The 17890-nt window shown below is 45.3% G+C and overlaps 1 protein-coding gene across 1 annotated transcript in view; it reads left to right on the top strand.

The window, feature by feature from the left end:
- The first annotated feature begins 5660 nt into the window (after positions 1–5660).
- BTBD1 (BTB domain containing 1) overlaps positions 5661–17890 on the top strand; it is a 42255-nt gene continuing 30025 nt past the window's right edge. The window contains exons 1-2 of the mRNA XM_049614312.1: positions 5661–6182; positions 17385–17541. Of these exons, the coding sequence (XP_049470269.1) occupies positions 5770–6182; positions 17385–17541 (570 nt within the window). The 5' untranslated portion in view covers positions 5661–5769. The remainder of the gene's footprint in view (positions 6183–17384; positions 17542–17890) is intronic.

Below are 17890 nucleotides of genomic sequence, written 5' to 3'. Positions count from 1 at the left end.
TTTGGCCATTTATCATGAGTAAAGCTGCTGTGCACATTCACATACTTTCTTTTGGTGGGCATAAGCCTCGGGTTTTGTTGGATATATAACCCAGGAGTTTAATGGCTGGAGCTTTAGTAGTGTGGGGTTTTAAAACATGTATACCAATTCTTTGATACTCCTCTGTTAAGAGGTAGGGTATCGTCCTCCCCTCAAATCCAGACAGGCCTTAGTGACTTATTTATAACTAATGAAACGCAGTGGATATGACCTTGCATGACTTCTAGGCGATGCCCGAAAAAGTTATGCAGCTTTACCCGGTTTTCTCGGGACACTTGCTCTGGGAAATATCCAGCTGGGGTTTACTCAAATACTGTTCCACCTCATTCTCTGTTCCCCTTCTAGTACTACCTTATACATCTGTTGGTCCTTTCCTGTGTGATTAACAGACATCTATTCTTTTCCATATTTTCTGTCCTTTTTCCTAACTGTGTTACAGTTTGGACGCCTACTGACTTGTGTCCTAGTTGTCCTAATCATCTACTCTGCTCCGTCTAATTTGCTACTAAACACAAATTATTTAGGTATTCATTTGTCATAGCATTTTTCCAGATCGAGAGCCTCCATTTGACCCCTTTTCATGGATTCTAATTCTCTGGTGAAATTCTCCATCTTTCTTCTATTTTCCTCATCATATGAATCATAGATATTTTAAAGTCCTTGTCTGATAAATTCGGTAACGGAACCATCCATAGATCTGTTCTGTTGTCTATTCTCTGTCCTTCTCAGTCTCTCTCTCCTTTTTAGCATGCCTCATGATTTTAAATTTTCCTGACAACATTGTAGAAGAAAAAAATGTTGAGTCTCTGGTTGGTATATCTTGATTAATATGATTTAGTCTCCTTGTGGTGGCTTATATAGAGCACCTTAAATCTCTCAAAGATTGGTTTTAGCCAATTAATTTTTCTCTTACTACTGGTTTGTAACCCTTACTTCTAGCACACATCCCTTTGGGATCTCAACCAAAAGTCCCTCGTGTTTACTGTACCCACCTCGTGTTTACCCACCTTGGTGGGGCGTGAACTACAAGCTTGGTCTCCCTGGCATTGTGCAGCTGGGGTGACGTCTCTAGTTAGCTCTTAGCCTCCCACTGCTATTGTTTCTCTTTGTGCATGTGCCACTTAGAAGCTATTCAAGGTGGGACACCTGAGTGGCTCAGTCGGTTAAGCATCTGACTTGGGCTCAGATCATGATCTCATGGTTTGTGAGTCCCAGCCCCGCATCAGGCTCTCTGCTGTCAGTGCAGAGCCCTGCTTCAGACCCTCTATCCATTTCTCTTTCCCTCTCTCACAAAAATAAATAAACATAAAAAAAAAAAAAAGAAGAAGCTATCCAAGAGCATGAAGTGAACTTGTAGGAAGATTTGGGGGTTTCACTTCTCGGTAGTTCCCTTCTTTCCAGGACTTTGCCCCAACTCCTTCGGCAGTTTCAAACTGTCAACTGAGTTGTTACTGATTGAGAAACAAGCGAGGGATCAGAAAATGTCCTCAGGGAAAAAGCAGCAGTAAAGGTCAGTTCTTCCCTTAAGGACCCCAGTCCCTCACGTCTTGTCTGTATTATTTATTCTTTGACACTGACAGAGACTGCATCTGACCAAACTTTAGCCAGAACTTTCTTCTGGGTCTTTTTTCTCAAGTGGACCTCAACCTTGGCCCCAGGCCTATCTTTGGTCTGCCTAACTCAGTCTTAGCAAGAATCCCACTAAGTTCGTTTAGTGAGAATACCCTCACCCTTTATCTGGTTATTCTCTGTTTCTGATCAAGTTCCTTATTCCCCACCCTTGATATCTGATCATCTTGACTTGCCTTCAGCAAGAATTCTGAATTCGTTTAGCAAGAATGCCCCTACCCTTGATGCTTCCTCTTGATAATTTTCCATCCACTGAAACCCACACCCCCGTCCCCAACTTTGCTGGTTGGCTGCAAATCCCCAGATATTATTGCCACCCTCAGAGTGAAGCCTGATTATTCTCCCCTACTGCAACAGTCTTGAATAAAGTCTTCCTGACCACTTTAACAAGTACTGAAAAAAGGTTTTTGTTCTCTATTTCTAGGAACATTTCCTCTAGGTAATCCAATTTCAGGGGCACACAATTGCTCATAGTTCTCTCTTATAACCCTTTTTTATTTCTGTAACATATGTAGTAACATTCTTTTAGTAATTTGAGTCTCCTCTCTCTCTCTCTCTCTCTGTCTCTGTCTCCAGTCCATCTAGCTAAAGGTTTATCAATTTTGTTGATCTTTCAAAGAGCCAACCTTTGGTTTTACTGGTTTTCTGTACTGTTTTCTTGTTCTCTATTTCATTTATCAGTGCTCTAACATTTAGTACTTCCTTCCTTCTGCTAGCTTTAGGGTTTGTTCTTCCTCTTCTAGTCCCTTAAGTTGTAAAGTTAGGTTGTTGATTTGGGATCTGTCATGTTTTTTTAATGTAAACATTTAAATTTTCCCCTTAGCACTGTTTTTACTGTGTCCCATAAGTTTTGGTATGTTGTGTTTCCATTTTCATTTGTCTATGAGTATTTTCTAATTTCCCTGGTGATTTCTTCTTTGACCCATTGGTTGTTTAAAAGGGTGTTGTTTAATTTCCACAGTTTTGTGAATTTTCCAGTTTTCCTTTTTTTAATGTTTATTTATTTCTGAGACAGAGAGAGACAGAACATGGTGGGGGAGGGGTAGAGAGCAAGGGAGACACAGAATCAGAACCAGGCTCCAGGCTCTGAGCTGTCAGCACAGAGCCCGACGTGGGGCTCCAACTCACAAACCACGAGATCATGACCTGAGCTGAAGTTGGTCACTCAACTGACTGAGCCACCCAGGCGCCCCTCCTTTTTTTTTTTTTTTTTTTTTTTTTGTAGGCTCCATACCCAGCGTGAAGCCCAATGTGGGCCTTGAACTCATGACCCTGAGATGGAGACCTGACCTGAGATCAAGAGTCAGATGCTTAACCAACTGAGCCATCCAGGCACCCCTTCAGTTCTCCTTTTGTTAATGATTCCTAATTTCATCCCTTTGTGGCCCATGAAGATCTTTTGTATGCCATCTATTTAAATCTAATGGCACTTAAGCTGTGGTCTATCCTGGAAAATGTCCCATGTGCCCTTGGCAAGAATGTGTGCCAAGAATGTGACAGTTTATTGTATGAAGCCCTCTAGTTCCTTATTTATCTTCTGTCTGGTTGTTCTATCCATTATTGTGAGTGGGATCTTCAATAAATCTTCAACTGTTATTTGTAGATCTGTTTCTCCCCTCAATCCTATTAGTTTTTGCTTTGTTAAGTTTTCAACTATTATTTCTTCAAATATTCTCTCTGGCCCTTTCTCTCTCCCCCCGGCCTCTTGTCTTCCAGGCCCCCCATGATGTGTAGGTTGATCTATTTTATGATGTCCCGTAGCTCCCTTAGACTCTGTTTGTTTTTCCTCTAAGTTTCTTCTTTCTGTTCTCTGCCTCAATAATTTCTATTGTCTGGTCTTCAAGTTTGCAGACTCTTTCTTCTGTCTGCTCAATTCTGCCTTTGAATCCCTCTAGTGCATGTTTCACTTTGATTGTTATGCTTTTTTCAGCTCCAGAATTTTGCTTGTTTGTTTGTTTCTTTCTTTTTAAGTTTTCTATCTCTTTATTTACATGTCCATTGTGTTTCTATCTATTTACATGTCCAACTATGTTCACACATAGTTTTCTTGGTCTCTTCCACATCTTCCTTAAGTTCCCTGAACAACGTTAAGGCAGTTGTTTTAAAGTTCATCTAGTATATCTGCCATTAGGTCTTTTTCAAGGACTGTTTCTGTTTATTTTTTCCCTTTGAATGGACCATACTTTCCTATTTCTTTGTATGCCTTGTGACTTTTTGTTGAACACTTGGATATTTGAATCTAGTAATGTGATAACTCTGGAAATCAGATTCTCCCGCTTCCCCAGCGTTTGCTGTTTTTTGTTGTTTTGTTTTTTGGTTGCTGTAGGATTATTGTCTCTGTGCCAGGATCAGCCTGGGGCGTAAACTTAATGTCTTCCCAGGTCATCTCTCAGCCTTTCCTTGGGTATGGATGGTCATTTTCTAATTTGCCCCATTGCACACTTTTGTTTGTTTGTTTTTGTTTCAACTGTACTAGTCTCTAACGTCTGGCTGCCAAAAGGGAAAAGGTAAAAATAAAATAAAATAAAATAAAAATGAAGGAGGGTGAATTGGGTGCCGGCCCTTTAAATACCTGGGAAGTCATTTCAGCTGGAGGGTGGAGATGCTTGCAACAAAGGGGTAAGTGCAACAACAATGCCACCCACCTCTTTGGACACTGGTTACTAGCAGGAATCTGCGCCTAGGGCCCAGATATTTGGAGGACAGTTTCCTTTGGCCCACCATGGTGCCCACATGCTCCATGAACGTGTGTACATCTGCCTTCCATGTGGCTGAGGATGAGGGATGTTATAGCTCCTTCCATGCAAAGAGCTGACATTGGTGGAAATTAACAGCAAGTTTTCTTGTCCAAGTCCTCCCTAGACGTCGCAGGCCTTCAACAGGCTCCAGCGCTCCAAAATAGCCACATCAGACAGATCCTGCCAGCTGCTGCTGTCTAGGAGGGGAGACAGATTCCTGCTTCCTTCTCTGCCACCTTCCCAGAGTCCCCTACTTCATTTAATTTTATCATTTCCGGTTTGGCAAAGGGAGTGTTTTTGGCTATACTTTAGCCTTGAACTCAGGTTTGATTGCATTCCATAAGTCTTGATCTGCAGCGTCCTCATATTTTCTATTAAATTATGATCATTGCTCGGTAGCAGATAATGTGGTCTCTATTAGTTTTGCTCTGATACATTTGAGAGTTTTTTTTGAGATCTATTTTTTTCTAGGTTTATTTCTTTATTTTGGGGGGAAGGGGCAGAGAGAGAGACAGACAGAGGGAGAGAGAATCCCAAGCAGGCCCCCCCCCCGCCCATGTGAAGTCCTACTTAGGGCTTTGATCCTATGAATAGTGAGATTATTACCTGACCCCCAACCAAGAGTCAGAGGCTTAACCAACTGAGCCACCCAGGCACCCCTGGAGATTTAAAATATTGTTAATTTTTAGCAACGGATTGTAACATATTCAAAAAGAATTCCATGAGTCCACAGTGATACTGGAAAAAACAGAGACAGAAGACAGGACACATGTGGGCTGCTGGACACAGAAGGGGTCGAAAGCTCCGCTCCCCGCCGGAGTGGTGACTAGGACACTGTTGGGGAAAGGCAGCCCTGGGGAATCTTGTCGTCCCCTCCAACGTGCTCCCTGGCCTTGTCCCGGGCCTTGCCCCCGTCCCCCACCACGCAGGCAGGAAACTCCAGGAGGGACAGCCTAGGGACCTGCCCCTAGTACACGTGGGAAGCGCCGCGGCTGGTGAGGAGGGGTCCGAGAGAAGGACCGGCCGCGGGCCGGAGAAGGCGCGGGAGCTTGCAAGCGCGGGGCTCGCACAAGGTGCGCAGGGTGCCCATCCAGCAGCGCATGACGCGGATCCGCGCGGCCCCGCTCGGGCGGCCGTGCGCGCCCCCGCAACCCCGCGTGGCGGGCACGCGCTCCGGGCCGCTGCGGGCGGGGCGGAGCGGGGCGAGGGCGAGGGCGGGGGCGGGGCCGGGGAGGCGCCCGGACGCCGGAAGCGCCTTTCCCGGAAGGCACCGAGGCGGCGCCGGCCTCCGGGGGCGGCCTCGGCGATGGCGGCTGGGCGGCGGGAGCTCTCTGCCTAGCCCGAGGAGCCGCGCCGCTGGAGGATGGCCTCTCTCGGGCCGGCCGCTGCGGGCGAGCAGGTCTCTGGAGCCGAGGCGGAGCCGGGCGCCGCGGGGCCTCCGCCTCCTCCGCCGCCGCCGCCGCCGCCGTCCTCTCTGGGGCCCCTGCTCCCCCTGCAGCGGGAGCCACTGTACAACTGGCAGGCGACTAAGGCGTCGCTGAAGGAGCGCTTCGCCTTCCTCTTCAACTCGGAACTGCTGAGCGATGTGCGCTTCGTGCTGGGCAAGGGCCGCGGCGGCGCGGCCGCCGGGGGCCCGCAGCGCATCCCCGCGCACCGCTTCGTGCTGGCGGCCGGCAGCGCCGTCTTCGACGCCATGTTCAACGGCGGCATGGCCACCACGTCGGCCGAGATCGAGCTGCCCGACGTGGAGCCCGCCGCCTTCCTGGCGCTGCTGAGGTGAGCGGCGGGCGCCCGGCCTGCCCCTGCGCGCGAGCCTCCCCCGCGGCCTCAGTTTCCCCCCCGGTCAGGGACGCGCGGCGGGTCCCCGTCCCCCTCTGCCGGCCGCACGGTCGTCGGGGTCACGGTCTCAGTCTGCGTCCGCTCAGCGAGCGCTTTTCCTTTCCAGTCCGGCATTGTCACCCGACCTTCGGGACTAGAGAACGGGCGTGGAACGGGTGTGGACCGGGTTGTCTTGATGGCCCGTTTGCAAAGTTTTAGGGTTTTTTTTTGTTGTTGGGGGAGAGGGGAAGAGGTGAGAAGACTTGGCGGACCGACGGCTTCCCCCCCCCCCCCCCCGTTGGTTGGTTTGTTTTAAATTCGGACTCCTTTTTCGTTTGTGTGTGTATTAGTTGTCGGGACCCAGGAAAGGGAATGCCAAAACAAGTAGGTGTGGCTTTACCTGGCTCGGCGTTTCTGCAGACGACGTCACATTTGCTCAAAACCCAAATCCAGCCGCGGGTGTTGGAGTTTGCTTTTTTGCCTATTTCAGTCGATAATACATCGACTTCTGGTTAATTTTGGATGTTAATATTGGATAACGTTATCGTTTGACGTTAATAGCCTTTATTCGCAGAAGTCCAGTTAAGGAGGTGTTGTTTTCCACACTTTTACAAACGGGACCGGGGCCCAGAAAAGTCCAGTGACTGGCGGAGGTAACAGCAAACTCCTAGGGGAAGACCATGTGTGTTTTATTATATGGAGATGGTTTTAGCTGCCTGACCACAGTGGGTTCTTCGGAAAGGAGCAGAGTCTTGGGTGGTACTGAGGCAAAAAAAAAAAAAAAAAAAAAAAAAGAGGTCATTGAATGGATAAATAGCCCACAAAAGGCTCACAGCTCAACCGGGAAGATCAGTAGGAAACTGAGTACAAAGTTAAAACGAGTAGAAAAGAAATAGCAAGATCCCATAAACAAATGGTAAAGGGCAGGATAGATAACTTAGGTAAAGAAAAGATAACAACTCACTGGGTGTTGTATGGAAACCAATTTGACAATAAATTTCATATATTGGGAAAAAAAAGATAACAACTAATTGACAAAGAATGTTTAACCTCAGTAATTAAAGAAGTGAAAATTGGGGCGCCTGGGTGGCGCAGTCGGTTAAGCGTCCGACTTCAGCCAGGTCACGATCTCGCGGTCCGTGAGTTCCAGCCCCGCGTCGGGCTTTGGGCTGATGGCTCGGAGCCTGGAGCCTGTTTCCGATTCTGTGTCTCCCTCTGTCTCTGCCCCTCCCCCGTTCATGCTCTGTCTCTCTCTGTCCCAAAAAAAAATTAAAAAAAAAAACGTTGAAAAAAAAAAAAAAAGAAGTGAAAATTAAACACAAAGCGAATACTAAATTCCTAGTATTTTAAAGATAATATTAGGGGCGCCTGGGTGGCCCAATCTGTTAAGCGTCTGACTTCAGCTCAGGTGATGTTCTCACATTTGTGAGTTCGAGCCCCGTGTAAGGCTCCATGCTGGGAGTTCAGAGGCTGGAACCTGCTTCGGATTCTGAGTCTCCCCCTCTCTCAAAAATACATTAAATATATATATATATTGGAGAAGCCCTCTGTGACGAAGATGGTAAAAACAGTTTGGCACTACAGATTCCCTCCCCCCCTCCGAAGTATTAAAGTACTGAAAAATGTGTACAAAAATATTTACAGCTGGATTATTTATAGTAGTATGGAAGTAGTCAGCTGGAGGAAATGGTGAGATAAACAACGTTGGGTGCATTAGATGGAATTAATGCCACTGAGCATGGTACTGATGAAGACTAGGTTATATGAACACGAGAAACGTGTGTAATAAACAGCCCTGAAAACCGCGCACGGTGAATAAAACTGAAACGTAACAGAACAAACATATACCTAGTGACATGGATGGAAGGAAGCATAACAAAATGCTAACCAAAGTTGTATTTGACCGGTAAAATGATAATGCTTTTTTTTCTTCTTTTTTCCTTTGTTTCCCATGTTTTCTGCAAATTACAGTTACGAAGAGAGAAAAATTAGCTAAAAACCTAGGATCTGGGTCACTGTGGATTTTGGTTTGAACTTGATGAGAGGATTGTTGTAGCTCGTTTATAAGTATCTTAGAGTGATTTGTTGGTCCACCTCATTATAATCTCCTTGAGTACTTGTGAAATTCGAGATCCCTTCCTCCCTCTCTAAAATATTGTAATGTTTGGAGGTGGGACCTTGAGAGCCCTTTTAATACTCTCCGACATACTAACACCAGCTAAATCTGAGAGCCCCTGCTCTAAAAATATTGCTGAGGAGTTTTTTCCTTTAAAAAAAATAGCGATCGGTAAATAAGAATGTAGAGGGAAAAATGCTTAGCTCGTATTTTTACTGAAGCCGTTAGTCCTTTCCTATCAACAGAAAATAAGTGAATTAACTGTAAAGTCTTTGAAATTTTCCTCTTTTCAGTATGGTTATGGTATTTGTCCTTCAGATTCCAGTCTTGTTTTTTTTTTTTTTTTCAATGTTTATTCATTTTTGAGAGAGAGAGAGAGAGAGAGACAGAGCACGAGCTGGGGAGGGTCAGAGAGAGAGGGAGACATAGAATCTGAAGCAGGTTCCAGGCTCCGAGCTGTCAGCACGGGAGCCCGACATGGGGCTGGAACCCGCGAACTGTGAGATCATGACTTGAGTTGAAGTCAGACGCTTAGCCGACTGAGCCACCCAGGTGCCCCGATTCCAGTCTTGTTCTATTGTGAAATGATATCTGGACCGGAAGGTATTGGCCACCTGTGAAACATAGATGCCGTCCTTGCTTGCTATTGTGTGACAAACAGGTGTCCCATAGTACTTGCTGAGTGGGGACAACAGGTTAGCTTGGCCTATTTTTATTACGTTTACAAATTGAATCAGTTAACATTATAAGAAACTACTTGTTTTGATCTGCCTGACCTTTAAGTGATGTTCTTCAGTTCATTTGAGAAATGCTGTGTGCCTCCCTGCACCAGTTGGTGTTTTAGATGTTGGGTGCAGCAGTGAAGAAGAAAAAGTCTCTGTCCTCAAGTACTTCATAATCTAGTAAGGAGAAACAAAGATGTAATGTCAAGTACTGATAAGTGTGCTGAGGAAAAATGATCAAGCCATGAGGGAAGGAGCATTCTAAGCAAGGCAGAGCGTGTTCAAGGCCCTAGATTTTTCCTGTTGCAGGAACTGCAAGGGTCAACCGGTGCTGTTTGAACGGAGTGAATAAGGGGGAAAGTGGTGGAAGATGAGGTCAGGAGGGTAGGCTAGACAAGGTCGTGCAGGGCTGTATAGCCAGGGAAGGACATGGGTATGTGCTAGGAAGGAAGCCTTTGGAGAGTTTTCAGTAGGGAGTGATGTGATCTGATTTACGTTTTTAAAAACTCATTCTGGCAGTTGTTCGGGGATTAGACTGCAGAGGGAGTAAAATGGGCAGCAGAGAGTTAAACTAAGAGGCTTTTGCAGTAGTCCAGGCAAGACATATGGTGGAGGGTTATACCAGGGTGCTGGGGATAGGTGGGAGAAGTGGTCAGGCTGCAGATACATGATTGACTTTTGAACAATATGAGTTTAAACTACGTGGGCCCACTTGTACACAGATTTTTTTTTTTTTTTTTACGTTTATTAATTTTTGAGACAGCGAAACAGAGCACAAGTGGAGGAGGGGCAGAGAGAGAAGGAGACACAGAATCCAAAGCAGGCTTCAGGCTCTGAGTAAGCGTTCAGCACCGAGCCCGATGCGGGGCTTGAACCCACCAACCGTGAGATCATGACCTGAGCCGAAGTCAGACACTTAACAGACTGAGCCACCCAGGCGCCCCAGATTTTTTTTTTTTTTTAAACAAGTAAAGTACGGTACTGTAAATGTATTTTCTCTTCTCTTACGGTTTCCTTGATAATATTTTCTTTCCTCTAGCTTCCTCAATTGTAAGAATATAGTATATAATGCATATACTAAATATGTGTTAATTGTTTATATGTTATCAGTAAGTTTTCAGGTCAACAGTAGGCTATTAGTAAAGTTTTGGGGGTAGTCAAAAGTTATATGGAGGTTTTTGACTACAGGGAGGGAGGGGAATGGGGAGTGGAGGCCACGCCCCTGATTCCTGTGTTGTTCAAGGGTCAACTGTATTTTGAAGGTAGAACCAGGAAGATTTCTAAGGCATCCAAGGAGGGCAAGAGTACAGCCAGAAATCCGAACCCGGAGTTTGGGGAAGAGCTTCTTGGTGAACATAAATCTGAAAGCTAAGAGTGAATGACTGGTCTTTAAACCATGAAACCAAATGAGGTTACGTAGGGAGGGAATGCGGGTTGTGAAGACAGGTATGAAGATGAGCCCGGGGAGCCTCCAACCTAGAGAGACGTAGCCGGGGGGAGAGTAAAATGAGGCCAAGGGACCGCTGCCAGTGGAGTTAGACTGGAAAGCAAGGAGCGGGATATCTTGAAACTCAAGTTGCAGAAAGCCTTTCGATAAAGAGAGAGTGGTCAGCCATGTTAAATGCTGCTGAGATGTGGGTGAAATGAGGATATTGAATCGATTATTGGTTTTGACGAAACGGAGGCCGTAGATAACCCTGGCAAGAGTGGTTTTAGCAGCTGGATCAGAATAGGTTGGGGAGAAAATAGGAGGTGAGGAACTGGAGATGGCTGCTCTCAACAGCTCTCTCAAGGAGTTGTGTGGCAGAAAGGAACAGAAACGGAGTGGTGACCGGATTCTGTCTTCAGCTGCCCTCGTCCTTTCTGTTAACTCCTGGCGTTATATACTCCCCCAGCTATGTGGCCAGACTTCCACTCGGTCTTAGAATCCCACTTCCGGCCGCACATTCACAAATGAATGTCTAGTACCCATGCAGGTGAACATGGAAATGATAAGAATAGTGTGACATTTAGTGAGTGTTTACCGTGCCACTTACTGTTGCTGACTACCTTATGTGCACTTAAATTCCCACAGTCTTTGAGCGGGTACTCTTTATTTGTTTTAGATTTTATTTTTAAGTAATCTCTGCACCCAAAGTGGGTCTTGAACTGACAGCCCCGAGATCGAGAGTCACGTGCTCTGCCGACAGAGCCAGCCAGGCTCCCAGAGCAGACACTCCTATTATTGCACTCTTTTATCAGCCAGCTTTTGCCACAGTAATGCTATAACGCACCCTAGGGTGTTGGGGGACTTGAAAAACATTCCTGCCCGTGAATATTCTCACTCTGTGGGTCAGTTGGGAAGTGACTTCAGTGGGCTTGGCTCCAAGCTGTGGTTTGGTTCCAGTCTGCCCCACCTGTTTCTCATCCTTTTTGGACCATTCCTGAGGGTTCCACTTCCTCCTCCTAATTTTTTTTTCCTGCATTGCTTCAACCAGACCATGCCTTTAGCCTAAGCTGGCTTCACTTTCTACATTGTTAACAGGGTTATCTCTGTAATGTCCATATAGTCTCATGTAATTCTCCTGAGTCTTTGACTTTTTGCCTGCAGGATGAAGTGTCAGCACCTTAGGGGACACACAAGACCTTTGTGACTTGGTCTCTGTATCTTCCCTTTCCTCTTTCCACTACTCAGTGCCCCGACTCTAATTGCCTCTCATTTCTTATTTTAATGCCTGCCTTCTTTTTTTTTTTTATGTTTATTTTTGACACAGAGAGAGAGTGAGTGGGGGAAGGGAAGAGAGAGAGGGAGACACAGAATCTGAAGCAGGCTCCAGGCTCCGAGCCATCAGCACAGAACCCAATGCAGGGCTCGAACCCACAAGCAGTGAGATCATGACCTAAGCCGAAGTTGGACGCCCAACCAACTCAGCCACCCAGGCGCCCCTCTTTTTTTTCTTTTTTTAATGTTTATTCATTTATTTTGGGGTGGGAGGGGAAGTACAAGGGGGAAAGAGAGAGAGGGAGGGAGGGAAGGAGAGAGAGACAAAGAGAGGGAGAGAAAGAGAATCCCAAGCAGGCTCCACACTGTCATCTCGGAGTTCAGCGCAGGGCTCGATCTCATGAACCGTGAGATCATGACGGAGCCGAGATCGAGAGTCAGACACTCAGCCGACTGAGCCCCCCAGGCGCCCCTTTAATGCCTACCTTCTGAGGCCTTTGTACTTCTCAGTCTGTCTGCTAGAAGGTCTCCACAATCACTGCACTTCAGATGGACTTCACATAGGCTTTACCTCTTCTGTAAAACATAATCCCACCCGAAGGCAGAATTGAGCACTGCCTCATCTAATGTCTCTCATAGCAAGTTTAGTATCTGTTGCTGTAGAGCAAAACACTCCAGCATTTAGCGGCTTAAGTCTAGTTTTATTATCTTTCACAGTTGTGCAGGTTGACTGAGGTCAGCTGTGTGGTTCTGTGACGTCTCCTTTGGGTCCCCCTGCAGTCAGTCCTATGGCAGTGGAGCTGGAGTCCCCTGGAGGTGTGAGGCAGAGTCTGGGGTGACTGAGCCTTTCTCCTCCCTGCGTGGCTTCTCCAGCTGATCTTTCTAGCCGGGGATCTCGACTTCTTGGATAGCAGCTCCAGGCTTCTGAGAATACAGAAGCAGAAGCCGCCAGACATCCTCCGAGGGGAGGCCGCGGACGGGGACGGTGTCCCTTCTGCCACATTCTGTTGGTTAAAGGGAATCACACAGGGCCAGCCCAGGTTTATTATGGGACAGATCTATATAAGGCCATGGATAATAGAAGGCATGATTGATTCGGGCTATCTTTAGAGATTAGTTATCACACTGTGCCTGATAAATAATTCTGTTGTAATTGTGACACTACTCTTTAATCATTTCATTACCAAACCGTAAGCTTTCTGCGGGCAGGGCTGTCTTACCCAGGTTTGTATTTCTCAGACCTATCCCAGTGCTTGGTATTATAGTCCCTCAGTAAATGTTTTTGAGTAAAATGAATGAGTCAGTGGTGATACAAAGTTTCGTATCCGCGATCTTATAATTTTTCTTATTTATAATCAAATCATAAAAATCTTATAATTTTTCTCATTTAAAATCCTATTTTCCCCATCGCTTTTAAAAATTTTTGCTTAAATACTGAGTTTTATCTTTTGGGAAAACCTTTAGTCTTTGGGAGGGCTTTGTCCTTAAAGGTAGTAAATGAGGGCTGAAATGTTCATTTTAAAATAAAAAGAATTGTGGTAATATCATTAATTTGTAATTATATTTTGTAAGGCTTGGCTTATTTTCATATTCTAGCAATTTTAATAATTAAATAGAATGTAAGAAAACATGTAAGTAAAATATGAACCAAGATAGTTCCTGGATTTTTAAATAGCCTATTTTCTCATTAGAAATGAAAATGATTCCTTTGCTTGTTACATAGAAGCTTGTATGGAATTGTCTAGTCAGGTAATAGGTAAATATTAAGGGTTAGCCGTGTGCCTACACTGTGCCTGGTATTGTAGGAAAGATGTTGGGGGGAAATACAAGAAGCATAGAGTTCCTTTTCTTGTTGTTTACATACAACAGAAAGAATTTAGAACGTCTTACCAAAAAACACAAAGATAAATAAAGCCAAGATGAAGCTAACACAAAAATACATGCTATCAGGAAACTACAGATTTCACCTTAATTGTTTTAGCAGCTAATGCAAAACAAGAAACCTAGCTGGTCAGTTATAATTCATACATAGTATTTGTCAGGTTAAAAACAAACCACCTGCTTAGGGATGCACAGCTCTGTCTGATAATCAGACGAGTGAAAGAATTCCTGGCGAGGTTTCCTCATAAAGGAGGCTTTACTGAAATGAACAGTGTCCTTAATCCGTGGTTTTGGATATAGATGTTTCTTTAAAATATTCCTTGATGTAAGCCGAAGGTGTAATACCAAATTGTAACTTAATAAAAGCAAATTGAACGGGGTGTGTGTGTGTCTCAAATAGAATAGTCTAAAACCGCAATTCTCTCTCGTTGCTGGCGTGTTCTTCCCACCCTCTGGTCATCTTTTAGATCGTCCCTCAAGTAGAAATTTCTCTAGGGGGCTTTTGCAGATGTCAAAGCCCCCACTTGTAGATGCTTACAGAGCCATGTACTTGTGTCCTGAAGTTTGAATCTACTCACATACAGAGGCAAATGGTAATAAAGGCCCCACATTTCAGTTCTTTATTTTGTAACTCTAGTAATTTTTGCCTGAAAAAAAAAAAATTAAAGCAGATAGACGTAAAGATTCTTCCTACCTTGCCCTTAAAATTAAAACGTCATAGGTTTCTAATTCAAGAGGGGAACTGAGCTTGCAGTCAGCCTTCTATCTCTCTCCCAGTTCAAGTGACTGTAAGAAAATAGAAAAAAGAATAAATCCCTTCATGGAAAGAGAGGAAGGGAAATGGATTGGAAGCCAATAGTGTGGAAAAGGGACAGAGCAGTTGAAAGTGTGCTGGTAATGAAAGCAAGCAGATGACTGGAGCCCAGAGTCCAGAGCCTGGGGGCTGCGGGGGTGGGCGCTGCCTTCCCTGGCTCAGCCCCCGCGCAGTTCGAGGCCCTCGAGGCCCGGATGGGTAGTGAGGATGGGGGGAAAAGAGAAGGTGAGCTATAACATGGGAGTCAAATTTAAAACTGGCTTACAGACTACATCCTTGGCCACCTCTTGCAGACTAACTGCCGGTGACGACCTCGGGACAGGCTCCTCTTTAAATGAACGGAGCAAACTGCCTGGGACAGCTCAGGGACCTAGAGTGATGGCGTGAGGCGGCCCCTGCTCCAGCTCCTTTCCCACTCCCATGCAAGGTGCCGGTCGGCAAGCCCCCACGTACAGAGCTCTCAGCTGGCCCGTTCATTTGGGGGATGGTTTTAGCTGGAAAACAGGCCCATCTACAGACGCAGAGAAAGCCTGCTTCTAGAATTCCAAACTGGAGACAACCACTGGGCATTTGACATGTGAGGAAAATGAGAACGTGAACGACAAAGACCGAAACAGATGATCCTGGAGGAAGTAGATCATTCAGGAAATGGAAAGGAACCTTAAAAACATTGGTTAATAGCATCTTGGAGACTTAACATTTTTGCATCCATAAAACAGACATGATGCTGTGGAGGTGAAAAAGGACAACTAGGAAGCAAGAATTCTTAGAAAGGTGAGCATGTGATTGCTGGGAAGAAAAACAGAAGGGCTGGAAGACAACAGCAAGGAGATCTTCTAAAACAGAGGAAAATAGCGGACATAAAATAATGAAGCAACGTAAAAATAAATAGCTAACGTTTGCTGAGGCTAAGTATTTGTCAGGCACTATGTAAAACACTTCACGTATTGTAATTTCTACTAATCCTCATGTGCACGTTATGAAGGGGAGACTCACTCTCCTCTCTTTTCAGAAGGGAGCACCACTGATGGTAGTTTGTTTAAAGTCACATGGCTGGCAGGTGGTGGCACAGGCCCAGACCCAAGCCATCTCTTCCTGAGGCCACACAGATAAAACGGCGCTCACCTGGTGGGCATGACAGTCTAGCACTGGAGGCAGACAGTGCAGAAAGGGGGTGTTGATGTTAGACAGCTTTTGTGTTTCCTCGTCTTCTAAATGCAGGTAACAGCACCTGCCTTCCTTGTGGGAGGATTACATGAACTGGCACCTGTCCCATGGCAGGCACTCAACAAATGTTCATTTTCTCTCTTCCTTTTGTTCATCCCTTTCCCCCCGACTGTAAGTGATTGTGCCTTACTTGGTTTTTAATTCCTTGTGCTCTTCACAAAGCGTGGCATGTAACTTTAAGCTAAATAGTATAAGGGTAATACAGAATGTTGACTTGAGTCTCTAAAAGGAGGTTTTTGGGAAAAAAAAAATATATATATATATATATTTTAAGTTTATTTATTTTGGGGAGAGAAAGAGGAGGGGAGGGGCAGGGAGAGAGAGGGAGAAACAGAATCCCAAGCAGGCTCCGTGCTGTCAGTGCGGAGTCCAATGGGGCTCGAACTCGTGGAGCTGTGAGATCACGACCTGAGCCGAAATCAAGAGTCAGACACTTAACCGACTGAGCCCCCCAGGCGCCCCAGAAAAAAAAAATACGGTATTTTGGAACGGTGTAATCCTGAAACACAGCAGCCTTCACTGTCAAGGTTGAGCTATGGAGGAGGATGAGCACGAGCAGCCTCCACCTGGGATAGTTGTAAGCTCGGTGATGCTGTGAGGGGAGCGCCGGTGTTTGGTTGTGGCTAGAGGCTGCGGGGAGGTGAGGGGCTAGCGGTTCACCTTGGGTGGTGACTACGGACATGGGAATGAAAGGAGAGGAACTGGAAAGCCAGAGGGTAGGGACATGAAATAGAGCCTCCCTTCTTTGCGGCCTCCCGGGGCATAGAAGGTTCTGAAAAATGTTAACAGGTTTTCCTGTTTTAGGACTTGGGGCCCAGGAATATACGTGTAATAAGCATTGTAACGTCTTTAGTATCTCTCAAATGCAGTTGTTCTTAATGCCATACTTCTCCCCTCGGTTTTCCTGCATGTGGTTGGGAACCGGACAGTCCGTGGAGGGTCTCTGAGGAGCCACAACAGGGGCCTAGAGTTGATGTGTAGACGCTCCCGGATAGTTCAACAAGAACTGCGCAGGCCCTCACTGAGAATCGTATGCTTTATTCGCAGTTCTATGAAGCTGATCTATCTAGCGATCTGGCAGTTAGCAGCAGCAAACTGGGAGGAGGCAGTATTGGACTGATAGTGTTTTGAGAGAACATTGGACCTAAATACCCAAAAGCACGTTACAGGGGTCATTTAAGATATTATTAAATTGTTTATTCCTCTAAAGCCCCAGTGATCGTCTGTGGGCATTTTGCTAATTTGGAAATAATAATAAAAGGTTAAAAGATGCCCAGAATAACAAGACACCATTATCAGCAAATACATGAATGTTTGACCTCTAGAGGTATGAACCTCAGCTATCCGTAGATTTGTTTAAATGAACGTCCTTTGATGACGGAAAGATAAGTGAACGATTCCTGTCCTGAGCTGCTAAAAGACCTCTGAAAATTTGGCTTAAGAGGGAGGAGTCTGTCTTGTGATCTTCACTTCAGTTTTGTCTGTAAAATGGAGACACTGCCTTACTGAGGACTGAGTAAGAATAAAATGAGATGATGTACGTGCAAAGGCCCTGTAGCCCTGCTAAGTTGGGTGTAAATTTCAGGTGGTTTTTCAGTGGGCTCATTATCTTTGAAAATATTCCTCAGAGGTTTCACGCTGGTGGATTGCTTCTCTAAAATACTAATGGCCATCTCTGTAATTTCCATTTGCTTTCCAGATTTCTGTATTCAGATGAAGTTCAAATTGGCCCAGAGACGGTTATGACCACTCTTTATACTGCTAAGAAATATGCAGTCCCAGCCTTGGAAGCACACTGTGTGGAATTTCTCACCAAACATCTTAGGGCAGATAATGCCTTTATGTTACTTACTCAGGTAAGTAAATGTAGCTAAGGTCGGTATCCTCATAACTACATGAGTATTAAGTATTTCCTGGAGAATTCTAGATTAACTTAAAGTATATGTAATTATTTTTATGGTACCATTCAGGGAAGTATATCAGATTCATATGATTTTAGAAAAGCAAATTAGAGTCAATACAGTATCGTGTAAGAAACTGAGGCTTTATGTAAGCAGGCTACTGTGACTCAAAGTCACACGGATGTTTAGGATTGGAATTGGAATTGGGATCCAGTTTGTTCCTGCTGCGAGTGAGCATGTGATAGCATAGGGTTTTCTGGACGTCTTTTGTCTCAATTTTTGTTGGATCTGGAATAAAGATTTT

This window comes from Panthera uncia, assembly GCF_023721935.1.
Source record: "Panthera uncia isolate 11264 chromosome B3 unlocalized genomic scaffold, Puncia_PCG_1.0 HiC_scaffold_2, whole genome shotgun sequence".
Lineage (NCBI taxonomy): Eukaryota > Metazoa > Chordata > Mammalia > Carnivora > Felidae > Panthera > Panthera uncia.
Note: the sequence above shows the minus strand (reverse complement) of the source record. Positions and strands in the feature narration are given on the sequence as shown.